At 42.1% G+C, this 22,588-nt stretch overlaps 1 protein-coding gene across 1 annotated transcript in view; it reads right to left on the reverse strand.

The window, feature by feature from the left end:
* The window catches only part of mei-41 (ATR serine/threonine kinase meiotic 41), a 127,512-nt gene that overhangs the window by 2,079 nt on the left and 102,845 nt on the right, over nucleotides 1-22,588 (reverse strand). The window contains exons 50-61 of the mRNA XM_050188850.3: nucleotides 20,411-20,479; nucleotides 19,133-19,335; nucleotides 18,313-18,439; nucleotides 17,070-17,159; nucleotides 15,917-16,024; nucleotides 14,736-14,893; nucleotides 14,248-14,343; nucleotides 9,822-9,975; nucleotides 9,417-9,482; nucleotides 7,580-7,665; nucleotides 7,244-7,346; nucleotides 5,488-5,601 (exon numbers count right to left, since the gene is read on the reverse strand). Of these exons, the coding sequence (XP_050044807.1) occupies nucleotides 5,488-5,601; nucleotides 7,244-7,346; nucleotides 7,580-7,665; nucleotides 9,417-9,482; nucleotides 9,822-9,975; nucleotides 14,248-14,343; nucleotides 14,736-14,893; nucleotides 15,917-16,024; nucleotides 17,070-17,159; nucleotides 18,313-18,439; nucleotides 19,133-19,335; nucleotides 20,411-20,479 (1,374 nt within the window). The remainder of the gene's footprint in view (nucleotides 1-5,487; nucleotides 5,602-7,243; nucleotides 7,347-7,579; nucleotides 7,666-9,416; nucleotides 9,483-9,821; nucleotides 9,976-14,247; nucleotides 14,344-14,735; nucleotides 14,894-15,916; nucleotides 16,025-17,069; nucleotides 17,160-18,312; nucleotides 18,440-19,132; nucleotides 19,336-20,410; nucleotides 20,480-22,588) is intronic.

The raw sequence follows: 22,588 nt of genomic DNA on the forward strand, positions 1-22,588 counted from the left end.
CTCTCCTTAGCCACTGCATGCATGCTTGCACCATTTGCTAGTTATTTCTCATTGAAACACCACTTCCAGATGTAATTTGGCACATATTGACTCATCCTGTAGCCTCTTAGCGAACCTGTCATTTCTTTCCTGCAAGTCCCACTTCTTTATCTGCTCCCATGCTTGAGTGTGATGTTACACGATACTATAATGTCACTTAGTGACAGTGGAGAAATATGGACTGTGGATCAGATATGATGACTATTTATACGGGACTCATTGAACCTTCTAGCATGATCGTTGGTGCTTGTGCAAGTTCTAGAATGTACACCACTAGTATCATTGCGGCACATGCAACCTGCTTACACAAGGCTCAACGAAAACATAAACAACAGGTAGAATCACCGATAACATTAAAGAAACTTCCAATGTAGAAAGGTGGTTCTTGTGCTGGGAAGTAACTTTTAATCCTTGTTAACCAGTGAGAGATGGTCACCGACAAAGATAAATAAGTATGCATGGCAATATGTCACAGAGATAGCCACGTTCCAAGCTCTTAACTTCACAGTGCAGTAAAGATGCAAACCTATTTGGTACCCATTGTCTAAATGTTGAGGAGCTGCCTGACTTACAAGTGGTATAGGCCATGATAGAAAGCAGATAAAGAAACTGGGGGTTAAATAACCGACCATGGCAGAGGGGACACAGAAACAAAAGAAAGCGGCCATACTTTATGCAAGGTAGAACAATTTCTCTTAGAATCAATGTGTGAAAGAGCAAACAGTGGACCAAGACATTATAGTCAATGCTATTCATTTCATCAATGCCTGAATATGCCCCTTGCCTGAAAATGTTTGCAGTGCTGGAGACTTCTGGCGTGCATGAGGTAGTATTCACCAAGGCCATGCCCACATGCTCTTTCCCTCTACATTTTTTCCCCCCTGTATTCGTCCTTCCTATCACGCAACTCTTCCTAACATAGCCATGCACCCACTCGCCCAGCAAGAAGTTCTTCTGAACCACATGACAATGATTCTATCATACTTTTATGAAAAAGTACTGCTCAGACTTTGAGACTGCAAAAATAGAGAGAGAAAGAGAGACAGAGAGAAGAAAAAAAAGGGTATTTTGTTTAGCGCCAAGGTTTCCTAACTTACACTATGCTCATGAGCATTACACAATGAATAAAGTGCTCCTGCTATTTATGCAGCTATGGTCTTTTCATAGGCACTGAAATCAGACATACATTTTTTATCCCTATATGTTTTTCTCATAAATTTCCTGTTTGTTTGCATATACCTTATATGCAGGAATGCAACGCTCCGTCAGAAACACAATCTATGCAGAGATTTTCAAAGTTATATATATAAAAAAAACAAGGACTACAAGTTGTACTAACATTGCAGAATGCAAGCAATATCTAGGGACCAAAAACTAGTGTTTTATAGCACAGCATGATTTAATACAATGTGTGCCTGCATTTGACTGCATCTACATGCTAACAAGCCAAGTACGACAGCATGCTGTCCCAAGGAGCCAGACGCAAGTGTGCTAACAAAACATGAGCAAGACGAGAACAAGGTGAAAGCAGAAGCCAATGTTTTGACAAGTGGACTTGTCCTTTTCAAGGTGACATACGGTTTCCTCGGCACAGTATATATAGGTAGGGCTCTTCTAAAGGGGAGAGGGGTAAGGTGGGTGGGTGCGGCAATGAGTGAAGGTGTGTTAGCAGCGAGGGTGTAGAATTGAGAATAAAGGAGTGCTGTGCACAAGGCCGGTGACACGGCCGTCTGTCAGTGACGTGTCGATGGCCATGTGTCAGCTGGCGTGTCAACGGTGTACACAGCATCTGTCTATTATCTGCTTCGCTGGTGGTCGTAGGCTGTCGTGTCTCTGAATGAGTGAAGGAATTGAGTGAAGGAATGAGTGGAGGAATTGAAGCTGTATCAAAATCCCTCGCAATCAGTCCCCAAGTGCACGCTCCTGAAGTTTACCTGTCGCAACTTAGGTTGGTTCTCATGCTCAACTATTTCGAATTCGATTCTATTCACTACCTGCAAACTTTTGGCACTAGCATGAGAACACCATTCGCTCCCACGTATGCGAATATTTTCATGGGACAGCTTGAAGCAGACTTGTTGAAATCCCACCCTTTAAAACCCCACACCTATCTTTGTTACATTGACAACATATTTATAATATGGGAACACAGCACAAGCGCATTAACTGACTTAAGTAGCCATTTCAATCGCTTTCACCCGAGTATTAAATTTACTGCTCACCACTCTCCTAGTCAAATCAACTTCCTCTAAATGATGGTCTACACAGAAAATGGAAAACTGAGAATGACACTTTGCCAGAAGCCTACGGATAGCCAGCAATATTTAGACTACAACAGTCATCACCCACGAAAGTGCAAGCAAGGAACTTTTTTTTGGACAAGCGAAACGAATAAGAAGAATCTGCAGCGAAGACAACGATTATGTCCACCACCTAAATTACCTTAAAACAATGCTAGCAGAAAGAAACTATCCACAAGTTGCTCTCGATAGAGCTTATGATGTCGTGTCTAGATTGGAGAGGCAGTCGGAATTAGCTAAGAAACAGCCTACACCAGAATCTGACAGACTGCCAGCCTTTATAACAAAATATTCTAATGCACTCCCAAACATAAACAACATCCTATAAAAATACCACCCAATATTATCAAGTAACGAGCGTCTGAGAAAAGCTTTCCCGGATGTACCAAGGGTTACTTATCGCCGCAACAGAAATTTTAAAGACATGTCAGTGCACGCAAGAATCAGCCAACATCATTTCCCCGTAATAGAAGCACATTGTCGCCCCAGGTGCAAAACCTGCGGGCACCTTCAAAGTGACATTAAAATTAAAAGAGCCACAAATAGTTATACACACGAAGTCAAAACTAGCTTTACTTGTACAATTTCGGGTGTTATTTATATTCTTGAATGTTCCCTCTGTAAGAAACAATATATAGGTGAAATGGGGCAATCAATGAACGTCAGATTAAACGGACATTGCGCGGACAAAGCTAAATAGGTTCCCAACGCTGTCGCCGAACGTTTCAAACAACCAAGTCATAACTTTGATGAACTTAAACTCTACATCTTAGTCAAATTTCCATTCTGAACAAGAAAGAAAATACAGAGAATCATACCTTATCCATAAGTTCAAGACCTTGCAACCAATTGGCATAAACATTTCAAAGGGAGCTTTAGAATCCATTCGCTATGCTAAATTTCAAGCTATAGGCAAGAACACTTAGTTTAGTTGCTTAGTGTTCTTTCACCCTTTTTTTACTCTTTTTCCCGTTTATTTATTTATTTATTCCATTTCAGTATTTTATTTTTATATATATATATTTCACGAGCACCAGTTCCTGCCGCTCCTTCTATTATCTCTTTCAGAGACACAACAGTCCACGACCACTAGCGAAGCAGATAGTGCACGCCGTTGACACACCTTTAGGAGACTCCCCTTTAGAAGAACCGTACCTATATATACTGCGCCGAGGGAAGCATATGTCACCTGGAAAAAGACAAGTCCACTTGTCGAAACATTGGCTGCCGCTTTCCCCTTGTTCTCGTTTTGCTCATCTTCTTGAATTTTCATCTCTTGCCTTCCCCCTGTTTCCCCTGATTAACGAAACATGTCCCATATACAAGCGCTATGACCAGAGATGAGCTCCTATTGGCTACCAAGAGTACGTGAAATGTAAGCAATTCTTGACCGCACCTAAGTGCCGTAATCATGTAAAAAAGAAAGTGACATCATGTCACATGAGTTATGTGTCAACAGGAGCTCAGCTCTGGCCATAGTACTATGCTTCACATATGCTTCAACACACCACAATGAAGGGGCATATGAGGCCATGTGGGTGGTATAGGATCAAGCTGCTGGCCCACTGGCTTGGTTTGTGCCATTGTTGCCCATTCTCTTTCCCCTCCATGCAAATGCCATTTCCTTATCGGTCTGCACGCTCCATCGCTTGTGTGGGTCTGTATTTTTCAAAAGGCATCAAAGGGATTGCTTTACCGCGAATCTCAGTCACCTTGTGGTAGAGCTTGGCAGCTTTTTTGCAAAGAGACTGAATATGAAAGAAAATCTATCCTAATCAACGATACATTGTTCTGATTACAGCACAGATTGTTTTTTGAAGCTGATAATTAGGCAAAAATGTGAGCAAGCATACACACACAAAACACTTGTGCATGCACACACACATGGACAATGCAAGTGTATACAAGCACTAGCTTGTGTTACATTCATCCAAATTTTATTTTAAAGGGACTGACAACCAATTTTAATGGCACCTGATTTTCTTTGTGCAACAGAAAACTTACCGGTCAGATTGTCCAGTCATACAGCGATAACGCAGAAAATGCTGTGGAACATATTTATAATTTTCTATCTGCAATGAGGATGTAGTTGTATGCTTAAAACATGCTGGAATCAGTGACAGGTGAGCACAGTAACGATCACACACCGGCACTGGTGTGAAACAGATGACAAGTGCAGCCCTATAGCTATAAGGAAGTAATATTTTGTCCCTATTCATGGTGCACTACATCTAGGCCCTCAATTGTCTGAGGCACAGCGGCACACCCTGCACCCCCGTCTTTGACTGTGCGGGGTGCAAGACAAGGTGCCGCCGTGTTGCAGGGCACCCTTGAAATTTGCAGCAAGTGGGTGCAGGTCGGTGCACCGCAACTGGCGGTGCCAGTTGCTGTGACAGTTTTCGTTTGGGGGCCGTGCACTTTTTCTGAATTGAACAAACCTATTTTAGTGCTGGCACCCATCTATGGCACAATGAGTCAATAGCATACTGTATCTCACACAGACCACATAACTCCGGGTACTCCCTCGCAAATATCCGCGCTTTCAAAAGCATGCACTCATGTGTGCTGCCGTGATATAAAATGAAAAAGCATAGTGTAAAAAAATGGTTTTGCTGCTAGAGTGTCTGTGCCCCTGCCTGAGAAGAGAAGGGATGCAATGGCTCTGCCACTCCACTTGTTGTCGCGAAGGTAGCGTTGCTAATTAGCGTGAGCATTTTTTACTTGTAACACGCATTGAATAAGGCAAATACGCCTAACGATATAAGAAGTGCAAATATAAACAATAAGTATGCGGTATTTAATGGCCGACTTGCCTGCGGTAATCTGATATACTACATCTGAAGTACCAAGGTTCCACCACCAGTTCATGCCACTTATAGTTTTTTTCCGCCTTTCCATGCCAATTTAAAACTATATTTCCTACTTAAATTGTGAGCAGCCTGCTTGATTGTATTACTATAAATCATGCTTCTTTTCATTTCCACCAATATGTGATGACACGTCCTGGGCGGTTGTCAGTCCCTATAACTAAATTTCTTAGGAAAGAATCTGTTTGCTGCCTGGGTAAAGAGATTCCTGTCCCTCAGGAGTGCTGTGGAGTTCACTGTACTTGAAGCTTTGAAATTAAATGTACAACAAGGAGCCCTACCTGAATGAGGCTGTCCACTTGCCCCTCAACAGAGAGAGGTGGTCCAGCAGGCTTGTTGCGACCCCTGTAGACACCTTTTAGCCTCTGCTCAATTCCATTCACGTTGACCAGGGCCTGATGAGGGGGTACGTGTGTGCACAGTAAGCAAACCATTGCAGTGCATATCAAGATTAGGCAATGCCTGAAACAGCACAGCTGAGATGCCCAGTATAATCTGCCGGATATACTGAAGAGCCCAGATATTAAGCAAATATGCACAGTGCGCAAGAAACAATGTCATCATTGGTGTTTTGCGAAGCCTGCTCAACTGTACAGTTGACTTCCGTTAATTCGACTCTCGCAGGACTGACAAAACTAATCGAATTATCTGGTGGGTTAAATTAAACAAGACGCATAAAAAAAGCCCCAAACACACCACTGATTTATTTGGCAGTACGTATTTGCGCTATTCTAAAACGCTCCAAAATCAAACGTGCGCCCACTTTCTGTGTGTACAAAGCAGAAGACTAATGTAAAAATGACACTAAACCTCCTAAAAAAAGTAGAAATCTAAGGCGCACCCAAATTTTTCAGCAAAAAAAAAAAAAAAAAAAAAAAAAAAAAGGGGGGGGGGGGGGGGGGCAAGGGTCTAATGTGTGTTGCACAATGGTGGCCGATTTTCTAAAGCCAGCTTCCCCGCAGGGTTATTTAAAAACATGTTCACCGCAGTACAAGCGTGTATGCGGGAAAACATACAAACGCCGCGAAGTTGGTTTTGGTTTCGTGTCGGATTGCACAGCGCAAACAATTTTCAGCCAAAGATTAAAAAAATTATGTGAAGAACGGCATGCGTTAGAATCGGGTAATACCGTAATTAGACATTGTGAACTACGGTTATTGCTTTAAAATTCTTCCACACAAGGCCGACTTTAGGCGTTTTCAATGGGAGACGACGAGTGTGACGTGTATTCAGCATTCACTCTCCCCTAAGCTTTGCTGAGACAGACCCTGCCAGTAAAGGGTTCGCTAGTGATGTCACCAAAGGGGTAAGGCGCATGCGTGCTGACTGGTCAAGTTTGAATAAAATGGCAAATGCCAATATTAGGTCCGAAATAACAAAAACTCAGTGCCCTTCCACTCTGTGAAGAAGGATGACCAGCGAAGCTGTGTATGTGGGCCCCTTAATGGCGAACTGCACATCCGCCGTGGGTCGGCCCGGCATCGCACTATCTCAGGGATTGGCCCATGTATGGGGTGTGCTTAACGCCTGCTTCACCTCTGCCAAGGGTCGGCCCGGCATTGCACCATCTTCGGGATTTTATGTCTACACACGGTCCCAATCCTGGGGGAACTAGCTCTTAACAGCTTCGCTGTAAAATTTAGGTCCATAGAAATGAATGGGTACTGGCCGGTACCTTCGGTCAGGATTGAATTAATGGAAGTCGACTGCATTTTACAGCTTGAGTCAGTGCATGTGGTGGCTTAGTTGCAGGCCTTCCATGACATAGAAGAGCTAGCAAACAAAACAAAAATTAGAAAGTGTCACGAAACATGTGAACAAGACATGTTTACATTTGTTTCTTCAATTGAACATAGAACTTGGCATAGCACAACCACACATTTGCCATTTTGTTTATGGCATGGCGACAAAAAGCTCAAGCTTGCTGCTTCATATTGATTCATTTCTGGGAAACCAGGACACCCAAGGCAACGAAAGTGGTGGGGGCGGGGATATGATCGGTTAAGTGGCTAGGACACCTCTTTCATTCAAGCTTGCCTTTTCGTTGATGATCTCTCCTGACTCTGACTGATGGCTCCTAGCTCCTTTTGGGGCTTTGCTCCACTCGACAAGAGGGTCATGTACAAATGGTTTCAGCACACTGGGAGGAAGTAAAGAGGAGTAACATAAACTGTAAAATGCACGCATGTACCTACACATGCATGCACGTACGTGCACACACACACGCATGCGCACGCGCGTGCATACACACACGCGCACGCACACACACACATGCACACACACACGTACATGCACACGCACACACACATATATATGCTCACATCTCAGCAAGGTACACTGCAGACTTGAAGGATAACCTGCCCTGGCCCTCACCTCATCAATGCATCTGTCTCGTTCCTCATGATCCGTAATGTGACTTCGCATGCTTTCCTGAAGACACCTTCATATCCGAGTGGACCCTGGATGTTGCAAAAAGAACACTAAATGGGCAAAGTGTAGCTATACCTTGTTTCAACACATTAGCATAAAAAGAAGAGGTACCGTTACTTTTGCAAACCAAAGCTGTAAATATGCAACATTATGACAAGTCATACCAGCCACATTGCTGCTTTTCTGTGGTAGCATTCTAATGCCATTTTACTAGTTTATGTGGACAGTAAATACTTCATCGATGACTTAAACCATGTGCTCATATTTTGGAGCTAAAGAAATCTAGAGCTAAAGACATACTTAGAAAAGCCTCCCAGTGAGCTTGCTCTACAAAATGTCCATTATCAAAATTTTCTCTCACAAACATGTGCATTAAAATACTGCCAAACTGGTGTGATGAATGCCACAGTGCCAAGTCAGCATAACTGATAATAGCATTTCAATAGGATAAGTTTAAGAAGAGAAAAATCAAAAGAGAAAAAAAAAAAAGAAAGAAGAAAGACAGAAAAAGATATGCTTCCATTGTTTCATGGTGCCATACATTCGGCAGCTCTGTTAATATGCCACTAGATATAGAACTGGCAATATGGCAAGCTCAAACAATTGGGGCTTGTACCAGACCAGCATGAACTAGCTATTCTGAAAAAATCCGCAATTAAAGAGGAAGAACCGACCACATGTTTCTTTCTAAAGTGCCTCCCAAGTTTGAACTTCTTCAGCTCACATGTATGAAAATTCACAGTACTGACCACTGCTCTTTTTGAAGGTGATAAACAAATTGTAAACTGACACATGTGACCAGGATAAGGATATGTGATAATGGTGATGATGTGCACCAGGCAAGTTCAGACTGATGAACCTGACTGGAAATTGCTCCACCTGAGTGGCTCTGAAGCAGACAAAAAGGCGATGGAGCCATCACATGTCCAACAGACCAGACCAGTGTTGCTGAGTAAGGCAAGCAGAAGGTAAGAAGCTTTGTTACACAACACTGGGCTCTCTTGCTAAAAGACATTTCTTTGAAAGCCACGAAAAATGAGAGCTAATTATCTTATTCGTCATATACGGATCTTTTGGCACCCTCACTTTTGAGAGGTACAATGGCACATGGCAGCATCAGCTTGTTCATTTTCTGCGAACCCTACATGTGACAAGATTCATCAAAATGTCAAGCTGATCCTCTTTTCTCTTGGATCATTCAGAAGTATAACTCAGCTAACAAAACTTGTCGAATGGATTTGCAATGCAGGTGGTAAAGTTCAGGCCTCGAGAACATCAGCACCCTTACGTGCAAGCATGTTAAAAACAGTTGCCTCTATCATTTAGGAGGTAACTTCCGAAAGCAGTAGGAACAAAAGTCTATGCTATGGACATTAACAAGCAGGCCCTGTAGTTGCTCAATTATTGCCTGTTTATCTATTTCTGCCTCGCTGGTCTGAATTCACCCACATCATTTTTTAATATGGTGTGTACAGTAGTGTCTACAGCTAGAGGGAACGGCTCATTTGTATGCAACATATTTCCTACTTAATCAGGAAGAAGTGGCAAATATAATGTGTAAGGCAGGCACTTAATACCAAAAAAAAAAAGTAGCATGCAGATGCTCATGACTAATTTGGGCTTTATATGATGCTGGAACACCAAACATAAAGGACTTATCAATATGCACATGTGCACACCATACCTCGCATATTAGACGTAAGCTGTGGCTGGCTCCCACAGTATCATTTTTCAGGCAACACACAGCGAGTAATGGGATGTGGGAGCTCAATATACTTACCATGGCATCTACCATGTTGTGAGTCAGGCGGAACGGAACTTTCTCTGGCCAATCAAAGGTTTCACCCTGTTTAAAAGCAAACATCATAATTGTTTGTACCACTAAAATTATTGCAAGCTTAACTATACTGTTACATTTAAACTCACCATGGTAGTTATGAATGACATTACCAAACGTACATTGAAGATCAGATAGCTGAGGGTTACACATAGTAAAGCAACAGAAAGGGTTTGAACAAGGCACCACAAAAATGGGAGCAACATGTAAACCACCAAGCATTACCCATCCTACAGATCACTTTTGTAGATTTCTTATTTTATGCTCACTCAAATTCCAGATTAGAGGAAAGCACATCAAGCAAGGGATTCAAAACCGTGGTGTCCAGAGTAAGAAAGGGGCTCATGCCTTGTTGAAGAGACAGTTGAAGTCGACATGCACAGCATCTCCACATGAAGCATCAAAGAGGATGTTCTCGCCATGTCGGTCCCCCAAACCCAGGATGAAGCCAACAATGCTCATAACGGCCACTGTTTGAGCATATGACTGCCTTGCAGTGTACCTGAGAGATTGAGACGCATAAATACACACATACATTAGAGTAGATTGGGACACCGTGTTTAGATGTTTATAAATAACTACATATCGATCAAGATTAAAAAAAAGAAACAAGAAGGCAAAACCCCTGGATAACACGTTACATAATACATGCGAAGAGAAAGGTAAAGTGATTACGAAAAAAGCTGAACACAAAACTAACAAGTCTAACTAGAAATGATCTTGCAGTACCTGTTAACCATACAAGGTGTAAACTAAAAGATGCTAAAAGCAATTACTTTGCAAAGATTCTTCCCAAATTTTAGAAAAATGCTCCAAATAAGTTTTGGAAACATCTGAATCCAAAGAAAAATGACGAGCACAAGCATTTCTCTGAAGACAACACTGCTCTTGCTAACTTTAATGATTACTTCCAATCAGATTTTACTGTAGAGGATGGAAACATACCATCCGTGAAACCTTCTGACCGCAGACAAATAAAACCACTAACAGTTACTGAGCAAGGAGTGCTTGTCCTTTTATTAGACATTGATACAAAGAAGGGCACGGGCCCTGACAACTTGCCAAACATCTTTCTTAAGAGATATGCGCAGTGGCTAGCTAAATACTTAAGCATAATATTTAATAAATCAATAAAATCTTGCACTGTTCCCACAGAGTGAAAGACTGCCATAATAATACCCATACATAAATCTGTCAGCAGAACCATGGTCTCAAATTACAGGCGAATATTACTAATTAGCTTGATGTGTAAATTACTAGAACAAATAATATTAAAACACACAACTATATATCTGGAAGAACAAGATATTTTGTTTCCTGCACAGCATGGTTTCCGTAAGGACCTTTCAACAATGGCTCAACTTTTAGAATTAATACATGATGCAGCTCAGGCCACTGATAACCACAAGCAAATTGATCTTATTTTTTTAGATTTTTCTAAAGCGTTTGACTGCGTTTCACACAAAAACTAATAAAGGAAGAGATAACACCTGAAGATGGCCCCATAGTTCACTATGGTTCACTAGACTACTTGAGTAACCACTCACCGTAAAACAAATATGCAACGCTGCCTCTAGAATAACATCAGTCACATTAGGCATACCACAGGGTAGCATTCTAGCCCCAATCTTATTCACAATATTTAAAAATGACTTGCCTCTCTCCACTGATGTAAAAATCAGGCTGTTTGCTGACGAGTGCGTTATTTACCATGAAATAATTACTATTGCAGATCACCTTATACAGTAAAAGCTAATTAAGTCACAACTCGTTAGGTCAAAATTTTGGATAATTCAAAGTAGTCGCCGTGGTCCATCCAGCAATGTATTGAAAGCAAGATGTAACACATCCCACTAATTCACACTGAAATCCGCACCACCAACGATAATTTGAACTCTGCGCCATCGTGGATGGGGAGAGTGCTAGTGCGTGGGAGCATGTGGGCAATGCTGGCGTGGGCGTGGGCAACGCAGCTTTGCTTTTTCCATCTGCGGCTTTTTGTTTAGGCCTGACTGGAGAGAGGAGCATTTGCGCCTGGCAATGGCATGGCAAATGCCTGTGTTGCAGGCCGCTTCTCTCCCGTGAGGTTCCGTATAAAGCTAAAGGGCTAAAAAATCGTTGCCGTGCGCCGTATGCTCAAGAGAAAGCGTGCGAGGATGAGCCGGCGAACGTGGTTCAATCTCGCGTGCACGAGAGAGGAAGGCGGGGCGGATGCGCGCCCTCTCCTGTTGCGTGCGAGGCACGGGGGTGAGGCAGAGGGAGGCTGAGGGGCAACGTTCTTCTCCGGCGGCTGCTGCTTACGGCGCAGACATGCGGGCAGGCGTCATATTTTGAAAGCGATCTGCGAAGTGGCCAAAGTGCGTGCCCGCATGGGCCGTATTTTCAAAGCAATCTGCGATGTTTGCAGTGTGCGCGTAGTGCCGGTAGCTTCGTATGGGATATGCTTTCTACGTTTCATTCACGTTAAGCAAGAGCTGTACAAAAGCCAATTCGCTCGCTGCTACTGCCGCATTTCCTCACTCCAGCGTTTTCCAGCAAGTTTCTGCGGTCATCGAGCGAGATGTGTTCACGTTTACCTGTGTGCGTGTGACACCATACTTGTTAATTTAGTTAGTAAGCGAATGTTTACAAATTTATACGGCCGATAAAACTACTATCCTTACTTCGTATAGCTATCTATTAATTTGCTATTGTAATCGATGCTTCGCTTTTCAGGCGAAAGTGCGACATTTTTTGGGTTCTCTGCGCCAGTCGGTGCGCAAACGTGCGGATGGAGCAAGAGCCATCTTGACGTCGGGCACGTCGGACCGCATTGGCCGCATTCAGTTACATTGGCTGCGCCAGTGTTTCGAAGTATACACATTGTTCACGCCAATGTAACGTTGCGTGTGTGTGCGTGTGCTCACGCCACGTCGGACTATATACGTGCCTTAACCGAGCGATCTTTTTCTGACTTTCATTAGTTTGAATTTTGTAGTATCCCTGCGGAATTCGAATTAACAAGCTTTTACTGCACTCAATAGCATGTTAGATGCTGTACACAGTGGCATAACAACTGGCAAATGTCTCTCAATGCTGGTAAATGCGTTTCCTTGGCAATAACCTGCAAAACATTACGGTCTAACTTTTCTTACACTATTGACAACTGTCCCCTGACTAAAGTATATGATCACAAATACTTGGGAATAACAATTTCAAGCAATCTAAGATGGGAGACTCACATTGATAACATTACTAGCACAGCCCTGAAGTGGCTGTTTGTACTCCAAAGACATCTTCCACTAGCTCCACCAAATACCAAACTAATAGCTTATACAACACTTGTCCGATCTGTACTAGAATATACTAGCCCTGTCTGGTTTCCTTTTACCCAATAACAGGTGAGCAAAATAAAGGCAGTACAAAGAAAAGCAATAAGGCTTATTTTCAATAAGTATAGACTTACAGATTCCCCAACACAACTTACTTAATCATGCTGGCATCATAACATTACGAAACTGAACCAAAATAACATAGTTAAAACTGATGTTCCAGTTTCTACACAACATGATAAAAACTGATACTTCAACAATTATATCTGACTCAGATGGAAGACCATCTCGTCATAAGCACTCCAATACACTAACTGAATACTCTTTCAATACTATTTATTTCGAATACTCATTTTTTCCTCTAGTAACTAAAGACTAGAACTCACTGAAATCCACTGTAGCTAACGAATCATCATTAAACTGGTTTATTGGCATGGTTGACAATGAATTGCTTGCTTCACAAGTAGCCTCAACATCATCGCAAAATATTAAACTTACCAAGTGTCTAGACTATGTCATTGTTACAAATGCACTGTTTTTCTTTTTCTTCTATGTAGATGTGTAACCAAAACCATTTTTCTAATTTACTGTTTAAATAGCACAATGTATAATGTATGACTCTGTGAAACCAACAGACATTTCATATACCTTTCCTGCTATAATCTCTGACGAGATTGGCAGTATTCTTAAATAAATAAACAAATAAAAGCTCACTTCAGTAGCTCAACCAATGTTCCTATACTTTCCTGTCTTTTAAGTGCACTATAATGTCTCAATGAACAAGCCAACAATTTATCAGAGAAAACACTTCAATATTCAGTGCTGGGGAAATCTCAGCACCACTGTTGCACTGTTCCGACAGTGTGTTAGTAACTACATAAAGTGTGCCATCCTTACTGAACACGAACACTGGTACATTAAGGCCTTATGAATGTGTGGGAAAATGACTATAGTAACGAATTAATGGATATGATGAAGTAAATTTAGAATGTATTTTGCTGATAATCACCATGTAACAAATATTAGTCTATGACAAATATGATCACAAATATCAAATGTAATAAAGGTACTGATTTCATGTTGAATGCAACTTTGTTGCGAAAGGATTTGACTGTAAGCAAAGTTGCAGCCTCAGGTGCAAGTTGTGAAAACAAATTGTCACAGTCGCCTAAAAGGAGATGCCTTTTTCAGTGGTAAATCAGTGCTCCTTGATACTAGAGATCAAAAATAATTGAAAGCTCCTTGCCATGACAGGCTGCACAGTCTAATGTAAAATTGAAATGTGGAATAGTGCACAAATGCTATTATAGTGAATGAATGCAACACTTTTGTTAGAAGATGTTCAAAAGAATTATACATTATACATTAATGTATAATTATACATTAAGACTTCACTCACTAATCTATAACTATAAACTTGAGACCATTTCACAACGATCACTGATGACAAAAAGGGCACTGACCAGGCAGTTGGGTCTGGGAAGTTCTTGTGAAACCATTCAACGAAAACAGGTGGAAACCGAGGAAGAAATTTTTCTTTGAATATGGCCAGTTTCTTCCTGTGCATGAAATAAACAAGAATATAAAGTACACTGAAAGTCATCATTCATAATTTTCATTTATTAGACACACGGCAACGAGTTTGTTCCTAAAAGCCTTCTCTGTGCTACACACATACTCATGTTTATATATGACAATATGGACAGATGATCAAAAGAAGATAGAAACAAAGTGATTGACAGTGGTCGAAAAAGGGATGTTGCTGGAGCTAGTTCCTCAACAAGGGGACTTGACCAATTGAAGGCAAGTCCCCTTGTTGAAATGTTGGCAACAGCAAAATTCTTTGTCCAGCCACTGTTGATGACGCGAGAATATTTTACTCTATCAGACTATGTGATGTAGACATGCTTCATTCGCAAAGTGTAAATGTAAATGACAACATGATACGTACTCAACACTGGTGGCAAGTTCGGGCATTATCTCTTTAATCTCTTTGCTGGAGACAAGTAAGCCTTTTTCACGGTAGATGCGGTTTAGAATGAACCGGAATCCCTGAAGGTCTGGAATCCATTCAATAAGCCCACATTCTTCATTCAGAGGAACCACATTCTGCATTGAGAAAAAAAAAAAAAGAAAGGGGGGGGGGAGGGGACAGAGAATGAAGAAAACAGTGACAGAAACCTCTTGCTTAATTATAGCAAAGTTAATTAGCAAAGCCAAGCACGCCGTAGAAACTCTGGCCATGCTGACTTAAATCACTTCAGTACATCTCGCAGACTATTTCCCATGTAGAAAACATCACACCACACTAAATAGACCGCATGACACAAGAACCACTACCAGAAACTGCTATGACTCTCGATTTCTGATTCTTTGACAGGTGGCAAACCGCGCTGGAACTCACAATGAAACGGCATCTGCTCTTTACCATCAGTGCCGGCTACACGCGGAGTGGCGATAAAGTAATGTGATGCACGGTCCTTTCATCTGTTGCGCAGATTGGCCTTATGATAACCCAACTGCCATAAAGTTGGTTTAGCCTCCTCTGTATTTTAAAAACTGGAAAGAAAAGCTTTCTGTGCAATAAATAGAAGATCGCCACAAAACACAGGTGCACCAGTAAACTGAGAACCTCGTTGTTATTCAGTACAACAGAATGTCACTAATTCATTATTTTCAGAGGGAGAAAACACACACGCGCATGCCCACACACACACACACACACGATTCTATTCAATAGAAATTATATTGACAAAAATTTCCAGACCTTCATATACTAGAACTGAGCTGTAATCAGTGCTGGCATACTAAGTTGATGTTCCCTTTAATAAGAGTAGACCATACCGTATATCTTTATTTTATTTACCTAAGTTACCGATAGCTTGCAACATTCTTGTTATGCAATGCTAGGAGACTCCTAGCATGTGCAGCACGGTATTTGTGAAAAATCTTTAAGCGATAAATTTTGGGAAAAAGTTTCTGATATTTGATATTCGATTTGACATTCTATTCAAAATCCACTATTCTATACTTGCACACCACTACTATTCTGGAACTCTTGTGACAAGAGGATAATGTACGTAGTGCATTATAATGAATGCTAAAATAAAAGATTTCCAAGATGCTACATACGTAAGTGCGTATGTGCAGTCTGCGCCTGAGACCTTCAGCACTCTGCTTGAGGTAGCGATTCATTAGGTTGTTGAACTCCATGAGTCGGCAGTCCTTGCGAAGATCATCCTGTGTAGCCAAAATATACATTGTTAATGTGAAATGAATACCTTGTAAAGAGCCTGGAGAAGTGTAAACATGATAATGCAGTGACAGGTATAAACTGCGAGTTGTTTAACAAATGATCCTCTGCCCCCTTCAAATTTTATAACTGCCTCACACATGTACTGAAACTATCAATTGTTGAAATTCACAAGCTCCATTGGTTCTGTTGAGATATGCCTTCGACAAAGCCAGAAAAGCTGGCATATTTCTGCAGCCACCTGTCTCAATGATTGTCGAAATGTGTGTGCGTACAACACAGGTTTTGGACGTCTTCCCTGTTTGCATCAAATCTGTCAAAGTGTCAAAGGAACACAATTACACCAAGAGAACAGACCTCAAAACTCCCAAGTAACAATATTCAAGCATGTGCTTGTGCATTGCTAGTAACTGTTACAATACGGTTTTTCAACAGTTACATGCTACAACTATTTGTGGCATAAAGACTTTGGCAGCCAGTTTTTAGCAGCACGTTTCAGCATAGTACGAGTTTATGCAAGTGCAGGACCACTTGGGTCCATGGTAGTGGGTTGCACACGGACATGAGTGTGCACGTAAGGACTGCCTGCTGAAAAGCACTGTTGTCTATAACACCACAATGTCCATATTTGTCCGTAGGGCCAAAATTGTTTTTTCAACATAACTCGGTGTCTTGTGGTTGAGCTTGCTAGTATTTGAAGTGCAAAGCTGTGAGGTAAAGGGGCACAGAACTTTCATAACCTTAAATTTATCTTTTGGGCTATAACACATACACACACACGGTATCGCATTACATCGGCGTAAATCCGGTAACTACGTGGAATAACTCTGTGAATATACATGAATTTCTTATATGAATGTGAATATGCAAACTTATTTCTCTTTTTTTTCTTCTCTCCATCTTTGGGCACTGTAATTGGGGATGAACATAGGAGGTGGGGTATATGCTCAGAGAGCAGGCTATGCTCACTAACAAAGGCATATGCTAAAAAAGTGTTACGAAATCAGAGATGCCCGTGCTGCAGTGACAAACCTTTGGCTTCAGCATCATGGCATAAGTTTTGCCATCGCTGCCCTTCACACTGATCTTTTTTGGCTTCTGAAGTGATGAGAGCACATCAACCTGAAATAGGAGACATTAAATGTTCATTTTAGCAATAGTCATGAAGCTTGTAGTAGCATCGTGAACGTGTGCATATGTACACACAGGTGCATAAGGTAAAGCTACTCTGCCTACAACAACAAAGTTATCTGACTGAGCTGTAGACTGCAAGACACCTTAATAATATAACTTCTTTTACTCAGTTTGATTTCATTATTTCATGCAGGGCCAGATGTCAATGTATTCGGTGGATTGACCATGCAATTAACGTCAGGCAGCAAGTTCGAAAGCCTACATCAGGTGGCATAAACTTACTGTGACTAAAAGAACTAGAATGAGAAATGGAACGTGCCACTGAAACACTATGCTGGTAATATAAAGCATGCTAAAGGGGCGATAAATACAGCACATCAAAAGTGCAGTTTTATGTCCCAATAAGTAAGTCGCTCTAGCACTGATCCTTTGCTAACGCAGCTGTATATTCTTGATTGATCTAGTCATGCATGTAATGATTATTTACAATTCTTGCAGCTAAAACATGCACTAAAGGACATCGGAGAAGTACTAAAAATGTTTTGCTAAAATTGTACTCGGAAGAAACTTCTTTCATCACAGTGAATTTGTAAAAGAGAATTCGAATTCCTGTTTCAATGCAGTCAATAAGTTCTAAGGAGTAAGGCCATTCCCATGTCACAAGCTAGCTGCACACAGTACAAAACCTGTTTAATTTTTATTTTGCTAATTTAAGTACTTTACATATTACAGCTCTCATCCAACCTGGGGCTTCGGAAGTTTACTTTGAGTGTGGGGGCAAGAGTCAGGGCTTATTTCTTCTACACAAACTATTATTATTATTCATTATTATTCCTTGTTTTGAAACCAAGGTTTAATTTACTATATATTAGAGGGGGTCGGCCCTCAGGGCGTAGGGGGCAGTGCCCCCTAGATCAGGAACCACTGCATTCAATAGCATTGCACGAACAGTATCTCGAAACACGAAGCTATTGTGAAAGTGCCAGAAACTTGTGAATATCAGAATGTTATACATAATTGGCTTGAGCAGTAAGGTTGTTGCTATCCGGGCACAGTTGAAAATGAAAGAAAACACCCTAGGGGAGGTGTGTGAGACACGATTTTGCAACTAGAAAGGTAGAGGGAAAAGATTTATTGTTACCCGGTCATTGATTGAAACTAAGTGGACGGGTGTCTGGGGGAATGGCTTGTGGTCCCTGGGTGTTCCACCAGTTGGGAGTGACACTGATGTGGCTGACTGCAAAGGCAGTAGGATGCGGCTGAAGCCACTGCATGCAGGATAAAAAAAAATAATAAATCATTTTGGGGTATTATGTGCCAAAACTACAATCTGATTACAAGGCACACCATAGTGGAGGACTTTGTATTAATTTTGACCACCCAGGGTTCTTTATTGTGCACCTGAATCTAAGTACATGAATGTATTTGCCTCTTGCCCTCACTGAAGTGTGGCTGCGGCGGCCAGAATTGAACCTGCGACCTCAAGCTCAGCAGGCACATAGGACAGCACAAGCAGTTTATGGTGATACATAGGAAGTTAAAGCAGTTTAGCGCTCTGAGCCCAGCCCCCCCCCCCCCCATCTCATTTCATACCACTAAATAAAAGCACAGAAAAAGAATCAAAGAAAAAAAAGAGCACAGAGTGGTGAATTGCACTTTTGAAACAGAAAGCAAGCAACTTTCACCAGTGCCATAGGTTGGGAGTATGAGAAAATGAAGCACAAGTATAACCAAGGAAAAGCCTTTGTATTTACAATGCAACACCTGTTGATGTCGCAGACTGTGGAAATGACTAGATGAAGCTACTTAATTGTAAGTTAGTAGAGAAATAATTATTCCCAGCAATTTTTGTAGGCTTCCATTACAGAAGAATGACCAAGATTCACTAATATACACTTAATTTCGTCATAATAATATGGTCGCTAAATATATTTAAATTTGGCCATAATGCGGTTACTCACGGGTCCTTCAGCATCTCGTGAAAGCCCTTGACGTGCACTGAGATTTGAAGTACATTGGTCTCGCCAACAGGCCGGTTGCACAGCTCCAGCAACTTCTCGCAGAGGGATAGCGTGTCGCTCAGGAACTTTGCCAGATTTGGGTTCTGCTGCCGTGCCAGCTGAAACACCTGCTGACACCGTTGCACCCGCATCGGGTACGAGGACTGCGTGTTCATGCGTCAAGTGAGTTGGTTGACCAGATGTCCAGTTCCCAATAGGGCACCGAACAACCTTCCCGAACTCATTGCAAAAGGGGTTGGCAGAAGTCCCTTCTCCTTGCACCCTCAGTGCACATGCAATAATACCCAGTGTAGATGCACAATTACAAGAAAAATTTTCGGCAGAAAACACTGACATGGACAGAAGGCAAGCTGACACATGCCGCACTGCTGGACTAGCAACCAAACATTTATATTCTTTTTGACACTTAATATAGCATAAGACAACCAATCCAGTGTCTTTTTCCTTTTTTCTTGCCACACTGATGGTTTCTCAGGCTGATAAGACCGTTTTTGTGAAGGTAGCCTTTTTATTTTTCTGTCAGTAAAATTGATGGTGCATTGATGCATGGTTGCTTGCTCCTGTCAATGGCCATAGCTTCTTCCCTCCTGTTCATGTAGGGTTTTTTTGTCGGAAATCTCTCGTGCAATGTACGTGCACCCAACGAGCTCAGGCAAACCCTATTCTCGAGTAAATGTACATCTCAATATATGCCACTGCACAATCAATCAAGTACTAGTTACAAAAGCTCTGTTGCATTGCGACAAAATTAATGACGAGTTCTAGAGCAAGGACTGACACTTGCTCCACTTATAAGGATTCTGCAATACATCTATTCACAATTACATGCATCTCTTTTTCTGCAACATTTCACAGATTTATGATGGGTACTATGTAATCAGTGAATATGAAAGCTCCTGTCGAAGAATTTGTTTGAACTGTTGAAAAGAGCATGTTTAATAGCTCACCTAGGAAAAAAAAAGGAAAAGAAAAGAAAAGAAAGATGAGCCAAGGTTGCTCATGATTGGTCAGGCACCATGAATGCCATATGTGCTGCGTGGGGCCTAGACAACCATGTTTGAAAAAATGAATATACAAGGAGAGCAAGGGAAAAGAAAAGGAACAGCTAAGTTAGAAATATATGCGTTGCAAGGACACTTTGACGACAGCCACAAGAAAATGCAAGAAGGTGGCATCTACTATGTTTCCATTAGCAGCAAAGGCACAAGAAACTGTTACCTTGGATACTGCAATCATCATCCATACCGCCTGTGGTGCGTAGGTAGCGAGCAGGCGAGCTATAATCTCCTAAACGGAAAATGGGAATGGGGGGCGGGGAGTCAAAGAAAACAACAGTTGACAGAAAAGGCAGATGGAGCTAATGCACTTTGCCACAGCAAGCATCACTTCGGTGGCCCCCTGATAGATAGGAAAGGGAAGTATTGCATAGAATTCATGGCAATGTTGATTGGTAAATGAGCCCACACATCATACACTTGCTAATTTAAGCAATATTAGCATAATAATATTAACACGATCAGTAGTCATGAGTGATGTTTAGAAGTGCCTAGAGTCATGAAGCATCAGCTCCTGAAAAATGAGATGGCTTTCGTTAGCAGGAGAAGAATGGCAGTTTCCATAAGTGAAGATGCTTCAAATATTTGAACCCCTCCAAATGGTTTCAAAAGCAGTCACCATCATCACCAGCCTGCTTTTGTCCACCGGATGAAAGCCTTTCTCCAATTACCCTTGTCTTGCGCCAGCTGACCTAATCTTATGCATGAAAATTTCATAACTTCATTGCATTGAGTAATATTTTTTAATTTACTTTCAAAGCACTGCTATTGAGGCTGCGCACTTTGCCACAGTAAAGTAAGTTCAATGAATGCACTCGAGTCACTAAACCTATTCTTGTGACAGCTTGTGAATGACTCTAATGGTGAAGTGCAGTTGCTCAAAAGGACACTAAATCTGCCCGTCTGACAGGGACATAACTAATCTGCCTACACATCACAATACTTACCATCGAGCTGCTTTCAACTCTTGGTGAAAGCATGAGCATATGAACATCAAAATTATCTGCTCAAGACAAGTCCTTTAAGCTCACTGGGATGCTTTCCTGTGGCCTGAAGAATGCCATCTAGCCATCTCATGCACTGGCAACCGCATTTCCTCTCACCATCACCGTAAGCGAACATTAATTTATGTTCCACTGAACCAGCAGCCACATGACATGACCCAATTTAGAAAGGTTTAGTTTCATTACATTTTACTTCCAAGGAACATTTGAGTTTTATCTAACTAAAGACCAAAAGATGACTTCACGAGGCAGCCCATGGAATTCTGAAGACTGTATGCCGGCACCAGAGCTTGAAGGAATCGTGTTTCTTTCTTTCATATTTCAACAAAGTTCACAACTCACATCCACACATCACTACAGGAAAAACTAAAGCATTAATCAACTGTATATTAGCCTTTATGCTAACATATTTATTTTTCATATCTTTGACAGTCCACACTCATGAGGTGCACATGTTGCTGTCGCCAACGAAAGATGACAAAGACGTGTGTGATCATAAAACAACAAAGGTAAGAAGCGTGAACAAAAAAGAAGAATCGCCGAAGAGCCTCGAGGTGTGAGCGTAGAACAGGGAAACAGCGTCATTGTGAAAGGAGAAGCTGAGAGAGGAAGGCAGCAGTGGAGGAAGAAGCAGACTGGTGGATGATGGGTCCACACTCCTGCCCATGCCTATTGCTCCTGAGCTTGCAGCTGAATGCTTAAAGCCTTTGGGGCTTTCAGAGGACCATTAAACACAGCCTTTCTGCACATGGCCTACACTCCTGGTATGCCTTCGCAAGTAACCATTCTTGCCACATTGCCTAGCCACCCGTCTGCGGTTGGAATACCTCAGCCACAACAGACAATCTACGCAATCATGTATAATGACTGTGGGAGATATGGGGTTCTCCTCCGTACTCTTGGGGACAAAGGAACGACAACACAGTAGTGCAAACAGTCACAAGGGCATTTATTGCACCTTTCATAGATCAATGCCTGCTAGCCGAGTTGCTATCCCCAAAACATGCCGATGGGCGCGCGACAAATCTAGAAGTCCGACTTACCGCGACCGCATTGCGAGCGAATATGTTCGCCCCATGCTGGATCCCAACGCCTGGTCGCTCGCGCGTACTGTCACGCGAACGGTGTCCAAGGCGGCCACGCGAGACGGTCTCCCAGAAGCATGGTCGGCGCACGCGCGGGAGGCACGTCCGTCCCGCTTGCTTCCCGAACCCAAAGAGACCAAGCGCCTTCCTTTCGGCGCCCAAGTAACCTCGCCTGTCCGCGGCGTTAGCAGCGCAACACTCGCGCCATCTCTCGCACTGCGCTTCAACCACTCCGACCGCCGCGGGCGCCAG

This window comes from Dermacentor andersoni, chromosome 2, assembly GCF_023375885.2.
Source record: "Dermacentor andersoni chromosome 2, qqDerAnde1_hic_scaffold, whole genome shotgun sequence".
In the NCBI taxonomy this organism is placed as follows: domain Eukaryota; kingdom Metazoa; phylum Arthropoda; class Arachnida; order Ixodida; family Ixodidae; genus Dermacentor; species Dermacentor andersoni.